Raw genomic sequence first — 12,457 nt, forward strand, 5'->3', positions numbered from 1 at the left:
CTGTGTGTGTGTGTGTGTGTGTGTGTGTGTGTGTGTGTGTGTGTGTGTGTGTGTGTGTGTTGGGGGAGAAGAGGAGACTGTTCTTGATATTTCTCTGTCCCAGGGCTTCCCCATGCCTGCCAAATGCAATGCAAAGAGGCCTTTTCCCTCGATCTGGAGACATTTCCGAGGCAGGCACCTGTCATCCGCCACCCCCGTTCTCCTCGAGCTCCCTTTCTCCCCCTCCCCCAGCCCATTATCCTGCTTCAGCCTTTTGTGTTGGCGGCAGAGGGCTAAAGGGACGTCTTTGCCCTTCCTGCAGGCAGGCAGGCAAGTGTCAGGATGGGCCGCGCTGCGAGAAGGCGACGCTAGCGAGCGAGGTGTGAAGAGTTGGCCAGAATGACCAACTCCTCCTCCACGTCCACCTCCTCCACCACCGGGGGATCGCTGCTGCTGCTCTGCGAGGAAGAGGAGTCGTGGGCGGGCCGGCGCATCCCTGTGTCCCTCCTGTACTCGGGCCTGGCCATCGGCGGTACTCTGGCCAACGGCATGGTCATCTATCTCGTATCCTCCTTCCGAAAGCTGCAGACCACCAGCAACGCCTTCATCGTGAACGGCTGCGCCGCCGACCTCAGCGTCTGCGCCCTCTGGATGCCGCAGGAGGCGGTGCTCGGGCTCCTGCCCGCCGGCTCTGCGGAGCCCCCCGGGGAGTGGGACGGCGCCGGGGGCAGCTACCGCCTGCTGCGGGGCGGGCTGCTGGGCCTCGGGCTCACGGTGTCCCTCTTGTCCCACTGCCTCGTGGCCCTGAACCGCTACCTGCTCATCACCCGGGCGCCCGCCACCTACCAGGCTCTGTACCAGCGGCGCCACACAGCGGGCATGCTGGCGCTGTCCTGGGCGCTCGCCCTGGGCCTCGTGCTGCTGCTGCCGCCCTGGGCGCCGCGGCCCGGGGCTGCGCCGCCGCGCGTGCACTACCCGGCACTGCTGGCCGCCGCGGCGCTGCTGGCGCAGACGGCGCTGCTGCTGCACTGCTACCTGGGCATCGTGCGCCGCGTGCGCGTCAGCGTCAAGCGGGTCAGCGTGCTCAACTTCCACCTGCTGCACCAGCTGCCGGGCTGCGCCGCCGCCGCCGCCGCCTTCCCGGGCGCCCCGCACGCGTCGGGCCCCGGCGGCGCCGCGCACCCCGCGCAGGCCCAGCCCCTGCCGCCCGCGCTGCACCCGCGGCGGGCGCAGCGGCGTCTCAGCGGGCTGTCGGTGCTGCTGCTCTGCTGCGTCTTCCTGCTGGCCACGCAGCCGCTGGTGTGGGTGAGCCTGGCTAGCGGCTTCTCGCTGCCCGTGCCCTGGGGCGTGCAGGCGGCCAGCTGGCTGCTGTGCTGCGCCCTGTGCGCGCTCAACCCGCTGCTCTACACGTGGAGGAACGAGGAGTTCCGCCGCTCCGTGCGCTCCGTCCTGCCCGGCGTCGGCGACGCGGCGGCCGCCGCCGTCGCGGCCACGGCTGTGCCCGCCGTGTCTCAGGCGCAGCTGGGCACCCGCGCCGCCGGCCAGCACTGGTGACCCCGCCAGGGCCCGGCTTCCAACGTCTTTGGTCACCATCTCCTCCTTGCCTCCTAAGTTATCCCCTGCCCGAACGAAGACTCCCGCCGCAAAGCCAAAAAACCGGGGCAAAGATTTTGCCTTCGACCCCAGTGGTGTGCCTGAACCGAGGCCTCTCCATAAATGGGGTCCCCGAAGTCATTTGGGACGGCCACCTGATTTGTACCCTTTGTTTCTGTGTTTTAGAGAAATCCTAAAGTCAAAACACCAGAGACTTCAAGAACTTGCAAACTGACGTTTTAAAATAACCGGTTAATTTATTTCAACACAGTTTGTTTTTGAAAAAGAGCTTTCAAAGAGCTTTTAGCATATAACCCTTCCTACCTTCGTTGTCTTATATATGAAGCGCCTTGAGTGTGCATGAGCCAAAGGAAATAGTATTGAGGAAGGAAATAATATATAGGAGGTATTTTAGAAAGTAACCTGTCCTTGATGATGCTTATGTTACAATTTAGTCTTTTGTTAACCTGGAGGAGTGAAGCTACAGAAGTGCACACCAGTATGAGTTTCCATTAAGACCTTAAGCCCTTTATTCTTAAAAGGGTTTTTATAAAGTCATTCTCGAATGCGATAGAATCTTAGCCAGTGAGAGAAAAAAATCATTTTACACTCCCTTTATTGCACTCATAAGATGGGGAATTGGCATTGAGTGTTAACATGAAACATTTGCAGTTAGATAATTGATGATCTGAGCCAGCACTTGAATTTTGAAAGTAAATAAGGAAGTTATCTATTTTAGGTGCCAGTTTCACATTCTCTATAGCATGCACACTTGTTGCTACCCTCATTTCGTAACCAGTTTATTTGCCTTATGAGTGTGATTGCAGCTTTGAACATTCTGTACTATAATGGTTGCTAAGGAGAATAAGTCCTTCTGTTTTCTCTTTAACATTTAAAATATCTCAATGCACATGATATAATTAAACACTAGTAATACCATGACTGTATAGCTAATATTAGCTGCTATTGCATGCTCCTCGATGCTAGAATTTATTGGGCATGTGGTATGCTAAAGCAATACCCATCAGACAAGGACATTTTACTTCCTCCAGACACCAGAAGAAATGGCCTTCAATTATTTGAAAAGAGACACGGAGACACCTCTGGGTATGTAGAGTTCTTGTCTTGGCCCAATTTATGAGAAAACTCCCAGTTGGGACTTTATCTTGCAAATGGGATCACAGTCAAGATGGATCTGCAAAGCCAGCTGTGCTCTTTTAGGGTTTAAACAAGCCACACATTAGAAAGCAACACTGTTTTTGTGTAGTTCATATATATTACCATGACATTTACATTAATATTGTGTCTGTTGAAGGAGTATAATAAACTCAGTTATATATAATGAACGGTTCAAATGGGAATCTGTTCTCAATGTATTATTTGAGGTTTGTCATTTTCATCTTCGGTTTACTAAATTTATCTAGAAATATCTGAAATTCAATATTGTGTAAAATCACCTTATAAAAATAAAATGGGACGAAAGTGATTTTAACAATCATATGTCAGCATTCTGACTGCTAACTACATCAAATCTGGGCCCAAACAGCCATAATTAACTGCATAATTCAGGAATAAAACCAGTTTGCTTTGTTGCCCTCCTGGACAGTTTAAGCCAGGATATTAGGAACGCTTGTGCATTTGAATAATTATGGGAACTGCAGGAAATTTTGACTTGTTTTTAGTAAAACAAAACAGAACAAATATGTTCATCACCAATAATAGATCAGCAGCCATTTTATTAATCTATCCTCTTTGTGCATGTACCATTTCTCTCTTACTAAAGTTTCATCTTTTCCCATTTTCTTTGATTCAAATATTTAATTAAAGTTCAATAACTATTCTTCTGTGTTTTTTTTTCTTCTTTTGTCTCTGGTTTTCTTGCATACCTCCTTGAGAACACTGTAGCAGAGGCTGTCCTAGTCCAAAGCACTAGTGATGAAAGTAGTTTCTTGTGCTGGCTTTATCTAATTTTATTTTTGGTTTCTAAAGTTACTTCTACTTGACCTAATTAAATAAGTTCCATATACAAGGATTAAAAAGAAATAGGTATCATTTCCTTTCTGTAAGCTTTGGGGAATAGGCTGCAACAACGAGAGAGCTGAGGATTTTCCTTTTTTGTTGGGAGAGGCAGTTGGGGGACACTTTTATAAATCTCTATCAAAAAGCTCTTCTAATTCAGGCCTTTGTCCTTGTTTTTCACTGTGGATGCTGCAAATGATTTCTCCCGCTGTTCATATAGATATTTGCCATTGTTTAATATAAACTTAGCATTTCAAGTATATACCTGGTATCTTGCAATGTTTCTGGCTAGCACTGAGAACCATCTTATGCTGGCTCCATGCCACGTGGGAGGCCCGCTTTAGATTAATTTACTGGTAATTAACTCCATAGGACTGATTCACTTTTAATTTCGAAGTAGCAATGATGTGTCTAAAATTGCTTTACTAGGGCACTAGCTGTGAGTGCTGGAGTTATTGCTTTTACAAATTAAGCTGATGGAGATTGTGTTTTTACTTAAATGAAACCACATATTATCCTCTCAGGAATAAAAAAATCCTAATTGCTATCGTGGGCTGCCCTACTTTGTCTTTTCTACTCTTTTTTTTTTTCTTTAGGTATACGCCTACTAAGGCACATAGCACCCACCTCCCTTCCTCAGGCATTTTCTTTCTTTCTTTCTTTCTTTTTTTTTTTTTTTTTTACGTGGACCAGAAAGTTTATCCCCATGCATTTTAATGGCTAAATGCTTGGATGTAATAGGTATTATCTCTAACAACACTTCCCTTCTCCCAAAATGACTTACGTGAATAAAGACAAATTCTGTTTTTTACAAGGGTGGTCTTTGTTTTAAACACTATAGGGAGAGTTCCCAAGTCAAACAAGTTTCCTTGTTTCTCAGAATTAGGGGGAAAGTTTTCTATACTGAGGGTATTTTTGTTTTTCAGGAGGATCTGGGTGCAAGGATGGAGTGTAACTGGGGAAGGAGCAAGGGGCCCACTTTAATCCTCTGATAAAGTCCTTTAGAAGATCTGCTCACTGATGGAATTTTGGTCTGTTTTGAACTCGTGATGCACAGTAACCTTGTTCTTCTGATAACAACTGTATTGGCTGACTTCGCTGTTTCCTGTGTGACCTTTGTTCTGTCTCAGGATTCAGACAATGCTCATCTGGTGCTTCAGCAGTTCTGTAAGCTGACTTGACAGAGGACATGAGTGGCGTAAATTTAGATTTAAGAATATTAAGGAAAATTGTAGATGTCCCTTACTATCGAGGCCTGTCCTTAATGTTCGTGGGTTTTGGGCAAGAGTGGAGCTCCAGATGCAGCCCTGTTCTGCAGGAACAGGGGGGCCCTTTCTGCTCCCCTTTCTTCCCCCCACTCTCGCTTTCAATATCTCAGGGGCCTCCTGCATGTGTGTGACTCAGCCCACATGTCCAAGCTCTGCCCACATCCTTCTCTCAGCCAGCCACCTTGCCTGCCTCTGGGATCTAGTGGCACACAAACAGGGGCCAGAGCATGCCCTGAAAGTGGCCTCGAGCTGTCGGGGCGGGGAATTCCTGTGGAGGGAGGCACAGGATCTAGGGGATCACCTTTCATGGGACGCCTTTCCCTGTGGGAATGGTGGCCAGAGGAGGGCGGAAACAGGCCCTTTAAAGCACGAGACCAGGTTGGAGCCCCATTCTCTACAGGCGACAGTGCTCTCGGTACTCCTTACACACAGGCCCTCTCCAGGCATCCTTTCCTAGCTCCTCCCACCAGCGCGGCCTCCACGTGCCACACGCAGGCTTTGCCCAGATGCTTAATCATATCAGGCTTAATGCAATAGGCGAGGACAATGGTGGGAAGGGAGTAGAAAGAGCGTAGATGAAACAAGAGATTGGATATCGATGGTTGTTGAATGGGGCGGTAGGTATGTGGAGATGCATCGCACAGTTCTCTCTGTTTCTGTGGTATATCTTTTAAAATTTCTCATAATGAAAAGTTAAAAAGTAAAGTGTTTTTTTCAAAGAAAGAAAGAAAGAAAGAAAAAAAAAGGAAGGAGAAATGGAAGAGAAGAAGGAAAGAAAGAAAAATAACTAACATGCCTAAGGCCACATGATGGATCAAATGAGATTCAAACCTTTGACTCCAGAGTGTGCAGTTGAAAGTTCTGTACTGTAGGATAAAATTGGGACTTTTAAATCAGATGTGGAATTCCATCTACGATATGACCATTCCCTAATTCCCCAAATCTCTCTCTCCCCAACTTGCATCCTTTGCTATTGCCCAGTTGGTGTATACTCTGCCTTCGAAACATGGCCCATGCTCTGTGTCTGAGCCTTGGGGCATTGACACACCGTCCTGGGGTGTCCTAGCTTTTCATTGCTTGTCCAGCCTCCATCTTCCACTCCAGGGAGGCTCATTTACTTTCTATGCCTCATTAGAGCTCCCTGCCCCCGCTAAAAGCTCTGCTTCTACTCTGTTCTTACCGTATATCCCCTTCTTGTATTATCTTTTTCTGAATGTTTGTGTCTTGTCTTCAAAACCACATAGGAAAGGTTTTTGTTTGTTTGTTTGTTTGTTTTGGGTTTATTTCTCATTTCTCTGATTTTTTTGGGTGGGAGAAAAATACTATCTTTTATCTGTTTTGTAACCAGTTTCTGAAATATACTATAATTTTAATACATGTTTATAGTTGAAGATGGTAATTTTAAAAGAAAAAAGATTTGGTCCTTTCTCTTGCATGTTTATTTTTCTCTTAATGAAGTAGACCTAAGACTAAATCCCAGCTCCCAATTCCTATCTTACCAAGGGATATTCCGGAGTAATAACATGGGGTTATGAGCTAGATGTATAAATCACATGCTGTTGGGGCTGTCATTTGAGGGTGATTTATACACCTGTCACATCCAAGCTCTGTTCACATCGAAGAAAGCAACAATAGGAAGTTTCAGTCCTAATTACTACTTTAAATTCAAGATAAAATTACTCAAGATGTGCAATTATTTCTCACGACCTTTCATAGAAAAGCTGCATATTTTTTAATTTGTAAAAGCCTTAAACATTGCTAATTAAAAGCCATGTGATTTTGCTAGAATGCTGGGGGAAATAACTATAGAAATGTCTTTACCCCTCTTGGTCAGTTCACAGGAAGATAGACCTGAAGAAAATGCTAGAAATATCCAGGCCACTCCTTGCTATTTTTATTAGATAGAAAGTGCTTAAATTTTTAATCTTTCCTGATATAAATTAAGCCCATTTACCATTTTTCTATTCTCAGGAAGTAGAAAAGCATGAAGCATCCTTTGTATCTGAAGCTGTGACAGATACTCTGCTTTTAGCTCAGTGAAAGCTCTATGAAATGTCAGCTTGGCTGATTCCCCAGTACTACAAAAATTTGCCCCTGTGAAAGTTTTATTTTTTAAAAAAGTTTATTTTTTTCTATCAGAAGGTTAATGTCTGTTTTCATAGGAAATTTGTAAAATACAGAAAATACATAAAATAAATTATATCATCCATAGTTACACTTTCCAAAGATTATCACACTTAACTTTTTTTTTTTTTTTTTTTTGAGACAGAGTCTCACTCTCTTGCCCAGGCCAGAGTGCCTTGGCGTCAAGCTAGCTCACAGCAACCTCAAACTCCTGGGCTCAAGCAATCCTTCTGCCTCAGCCTCCCGAGTAGCTGGGACTCCAGGTGCACACCACCACACCTGTTTAATTTTTTCTATTTTTAGTTGCCCGGATAATATTTTTTTTCTATTTTTAGTAGGGACGGGAGTCTCACTCTTGCTCAGGCTGGTCTCAAATGCCTGAGCTCAAGCAATCCACCCACCTCAGCCTCCTAGAGTGCTAGGATTACAGGTGTAGGCCACCGCGCCCGGCCACACCTTAACATTTTGCTGTACTCATCTGCTGTTTTTTCTCTTTTCCTATGCATACTTAATTATATGTATAATTAAGAAAGTATATACTGACATATATTTTTATTTGTGTGTGTGTGTGTGTGTGTGTGTGTGTGTATAGTCACCTATGCAAAGAAAGGGTAAGCTGCTGAAAGATGTTATAATGGGGTCTAGTGACAGATAGTATTTGCAACTGCTGCTTGTAACAAAATACATTTAACTGCAAGTAGCAGACTACCTCACTGAAAGTGGTTTAAACAATGATGACATTTAATCATCACATGAAAAAGAAGTCTGGAGGTAGGTGCTTCCAGAATTGGTTTAGTAGCATAATGATGTCATCAAGCACATGGATTCTTTGCATCCTTCTACTCCACCCTATTGGGAAACTTGGACTAATGGCTATTGTCTGTCTACCAGGTAACTCACTTTACCTCCAAGGGCTAGACTAAAGCATGGATAAGAAGCCAGGACTCCAATAGAGTGGAAATAATTTAGCAAGGTCTTGAGTGCAAGAGCTGTGATCTCTTTCTCCTCCCCTCTCCACCTGGACCAGTGACAGCTAGTGAACCTGCTTATTCCAAGGATAAGATAGGTAGGGAGGGAGTTTAGGACTGAGCTAGTAAACCTATTTTGGCACTCACATTAACTCGCATCCTCCAACCTGCACTTCATCAATAATAAAGCTGACATTTTGGTTCACTGTCTGCACACTTTATGTTCTGATTTATCACATAGTTCACAATCCAGACAGTAAAGAAGGTGCTAGCAAAAATCCCTTCCTGTGGAGACCAGATAAGTGAGAAAATGGCATTCTCCTCTCAAAGTACAGACCCTGTGATTTTAAACCGGGGTGCAGTCAGGAAGGACAGGTGAGTTTATGGTGAAGTCACTCAGATGAGCCATGGAACTGCTTTTCTATCCAGTTTTATTAGTTGGAGGAAATTCCTCCTAATTTCTGGCCATAGGTAAACTGCCAGTTGTATCAGGGGGCATTAGCCAGGTATCATTTAAACTAGACCCTAAGTGCAAACTTAAGCTATTAAAAAGTATAGTCTCCAGACCTGGGAAAGAATAATTTTTGCTGTGTTTTGAAGCATGATTGAAGAAGGAGATGATCAATTTGGAGAAGGGAAGACTAAATGGAAAAATAAGGTTGTCTGCAAATATCTGAAAGACTGCCAAGCAGAATAATAATGCTAACTTCCATTTATTGATAATGTGCTGTGTGTCAGACATCGGGCTATACACTTTATATACATTACTTCATTTAATTTTCACAACAACCCTATAAGACAGGTATTACAATTTCAGCTTTATAGCTGAGAATTCTGATTCTTTGAGAGATAGACTTGCCCAAGGTCATGGGCAAGGGAAAGAACTGAGAGTTGAACTCAAGTCCAGCTGATTAGAAAGCCTAAGTTTGTGAACATAACACCAAACTGCAGAAGAGGGAGCCAAGTGTGAGGTTCTAGAGGAAAAATTTGACTCAGTTGGTGGTAGATGGATTTCATCTTAACATGAGAAAGAACTTTATCTCAATTACAGGTGCTCAACATAGTTTGGGCTATCTCAGGAGATTGTGACCTCCCTAACGCCTGAGGAATTCAAGTAGGGTGTGGAGGATTAACTCTAGAAAGAATGTCTAAATTACTGGGAAGTTTTACCAGATCAACTCTGAGACATCTTTCAAGTCTAATTTCTATGATTATATAATGTTTCTTCTTCTGCTTGGAAGTGATGAAATTTTCTTTCCCTGGGACTATAACATTTCAAATGATTAATTAGGAGAGTATGCTTGGCAAAAACTTTACCACACCAATCAATAGGGAAGCAAGTCTAGGTAAGTGGGGATGTTCCTTCTTGGGCACAGGGTCATGAATATACCACGTTCTTAGTGACTTTGCCCCCTTTCTTCTTGTTCCTGTTAGTCTCTTTTTTGTTCCTACCTCACTCCCAAACCTTTTAATGGAATATAGACTGAAAGAAGTACAATTTTCTCAGACTAAATATTGAGGCCTACTATACTAGCTAATTCACTTAAAAACTTTTATAAGTACAAGACTTTTGATGACTTTGTTGGAGTTGAACAGATTTTGGAGAAGACTATTTGGATGAGAAATAAACTGTGATTGGCTCCTGTGTAAATGCTACCCATGATAAAAATTGTTCCTGGCTGAGTTTTTCTCATGTGACAAAGTCCCAAGCAAATCTTAACTGAAGTCTACTTATTTGTATGTTCAGAACTGGTTTGGCACAGTGACAATCTGGTTCCTCCCAATGTTTTGACACAATGATAGATAGATTGATGTACTAAAATTTACCAATACAAAAACTTAGCAGAGCTATTTTGGATTTGTTGAAGACCAATAATAGAGTCTACTGTACGTAAACCTAAAATCTTCAGCCTCCGTGTTTTCCAATTCACTTGAACAAAAATTTCGAAACTCTTCAAATGACAAGCACTAAAATACTTTGGCATTAGAATATGGAAATGATGCTACTGACCTTGTTTTACTAGGGGTGAGTACAGCTTTCTTTATTATCTTTATCATTGTTGTATTGTTATTATCATGATCATTGTCATCATCATCATCATCATCAAAAATTGTTCACCAATAGCTCAGTGCAGAGCACTGAGTTATGTATAAGTTGGATTTTGCTATTTAACAAACTACCCCAAAAAGAAGACTTAAAACAGCAATAATTGACTAGTTCATGATTCTGTGGTTAGTAATTTGGATGGGGTCATCTGGGAGATTCTTTTACTGGTCTGGGCTGAACTCACTCATGATTCTGCAGTCAGCTAGTGGTCCATGGTCCACACACCCGCCTGGCATTCAACTGGCTGTTGATTGGACTTGGACTTGAATGGCTGGGCTATCCTATGCTCATTCACATGATGGTGGTTTAAAAGTCAAGTTTCTGTTTCTGCTACATTTGCTAATGTACGTTGGCCAAAGCAAGTCAGAGGGTCAACCCAGATTCAAGCAGTGGAAAACTATATTCTACTTTTTAATGAGAATATCTTCAAAGTCACGTTGTAACAGTGTAAATACAGGGAAGGAAATGACTTTTGGTTGTTTTTACATCCTTGTCCTTAAGGATCTTACAATCTCATTATGAAGAGAGAACAAAGGTATGAACACAAAACTAGCTGTCCTAAGCATTTGTGCCAATAAAGTAGAACAAAGTGGGAAGAGATCAGTGAAGCCAGGATTGCTTCACAGAGGATGTGGGGTTTAGAAGAATGTGGAAGAGGGAAGAGCATTGCAAACACAGAGAAGGGTAGGAGCAAAGATATTGTATTAGTTTTCTACTCTTGGCATAATAAATTGCCAGGAACTTAGTTGCTTAAATAACACAAATCTATTATTTTGCAGTTGTATAGGTCAGAAAGTTAAAATCAAAATATTGGAAGGCTGTTCCTTTCTGGAGGCTGTCAGGGTCAATCCATTTCTTCCTCATTTGGCTGTTGGCACAGTTCAGCCCTTGCTACTATAGCACTGTGGTCCATGTTTTCCTGCTGGCTGTAAACTCAGGGCCATTCCCAGCTTCAAAGGGCTGCTGCTTTCCTTAGCTCAGGAACTCCCTCCTTCATCTTCAATGTCATCAACGGTGGCTTGTGTCCTTGTCATGTCACATCTCTCTGATTTATCCCTCTGTCTTCTTGTACTTTTTAAGAACTCATGAGATCAGATTGGGCCCACCAGATGATCCAGTATAATCTTCCCATCCCATGTTTAGCCTTAATCTAAAGCAAGGTCCCTGTTGTCATATAAAGTAACATAGTTACAGGTTCTGGGGATTGGGGTAAGACATTTTTGGGGGAGCCATCATTCTGCCTGTCACAGACACAGAAGCAAGACTGTGAATGGTGTAAAGAAAAAAGTTTTTGACCTCAAATTGGGGAAAAAGAGATGGAAAGTAAAATTGTACCAATCCAACACACTCCTTGTACTTATCCTACTCTTGGACCAATTTTATGACTGGCCTTGTTAGGCCCATGCCTTCCTTGACTAAACATAAAAATCTTGGGCTTCCTTGGTGATTCTGAAACTTTTTATTCATATTATTATTAATCAAGAAATGTATACCAAGTTTTAATTTTTCATGTTTGTATTACAAAACTATTTTTTAAAAATACAAAATTATATTTCACATGTACTTAAGAAGCTATGCCTGCACCCCAGGGAATATGCTATACAGGCCTCCTGTTATCTTTCCACTTCCCACCTCCCCACACCCCCAGGAAATAGGATTCTGTCTGTGAAAGACCTCATTTGTGCTGGCATCACATTTTGGCTGAGAACTTCATTGACACCATTTGTTAACACAGAAAGTTACGTAGCTTGTCTTTAAACACCCTGTCATCTTCAGGACATTATATAAATTGCATTGATTGGTGGGAGCCTATCGTTCATTTTTATATGACATGACCATATTTACAAATATAGTATAAAAATCTATAATTATTCAATGCTGGTTTCTTATTAACCAGTTGCATCATTGTAGAACATCATGTCCCTGACTAATCTCACAGCCAAATTTTGTTTTGTTCTCTTTGGACTAAGTTTCTCCTACTCAAGTTTGAGTCTATGGTATTATTACAAAAAGTATGGAGGACCATCCTTATTCTGAGGAAAAGCAACAAGGAGCCCAATAAAGGCTCATTGAATATCTGAGCTGGGGTGAAGATTAAAGGAGAAATGCTTTTTGTCTTAAGCTATCCTCTTTCTTTATAAAAAAAAAGTCAGTTTCAATTTACTCTGAAAAATGTAAGAACAAGAGAACTCATTTGCAGAGATGAAAATCTGAAAGCATAAAGGAATGATAATTTGCTGTAGCTAAAAATATACCCCAACTTGATGCATTTCCATCACATGGGTTGTTAACAGTGTGTCCAGGCTTCATCTGCAAAGAAAGATACCTCATCAGAGCCTGCAGTCAAGAATCCGATACAGTTGGTTTTAATGAGCTTTCCTTCTAAGCTGAATACATTT

At 42.8% G+C, this 12,457-nt stretch overlaps 1 protein-coding gene across 1 annotated transcript in view; it reads left to right on the top strand.

Moving 5' to 3' along the window:
* The window catches only part of GPR88 (G protein-coupled receptor 88), a 3,961-nt gene extending 558 nt beyond the window's left edge, over positions 1-3,403 (top strand). The window contains exon 2 of the mRNA XM_012654870.1: positions 306-3,403. Within this exon, the coding sequence (XP_012510324.1) occupies positions 379-1,533 (1,155 nt within the window). The 5' untranslated portion in view covers positions 306-378 and the 3' untranslated portion in view covers positions 1,534-3,403. The remainder of the gene's footprint in view (positions 1-305) is intronic.
* The last annotated feature ends 9,054 nt before the right edge of the window (positions 3,404-12,457 follow it).

The sequence above is a fragment of the Propithecus coquereli genome, unplaced genomic scaffold, assembly GCF_000956105.1.
Source record: "Propithecus coquereli isolate 6110/MARCELLA unplaced genomic scaffold, Pcoq_1.0 Scaffold45, whole genome shotgun sequence".
NCBI lineage: Eukaryota > Metazoa > Chordata > Mammalia > Primates > Indriidae > Propithecus > Propithecus coquereli.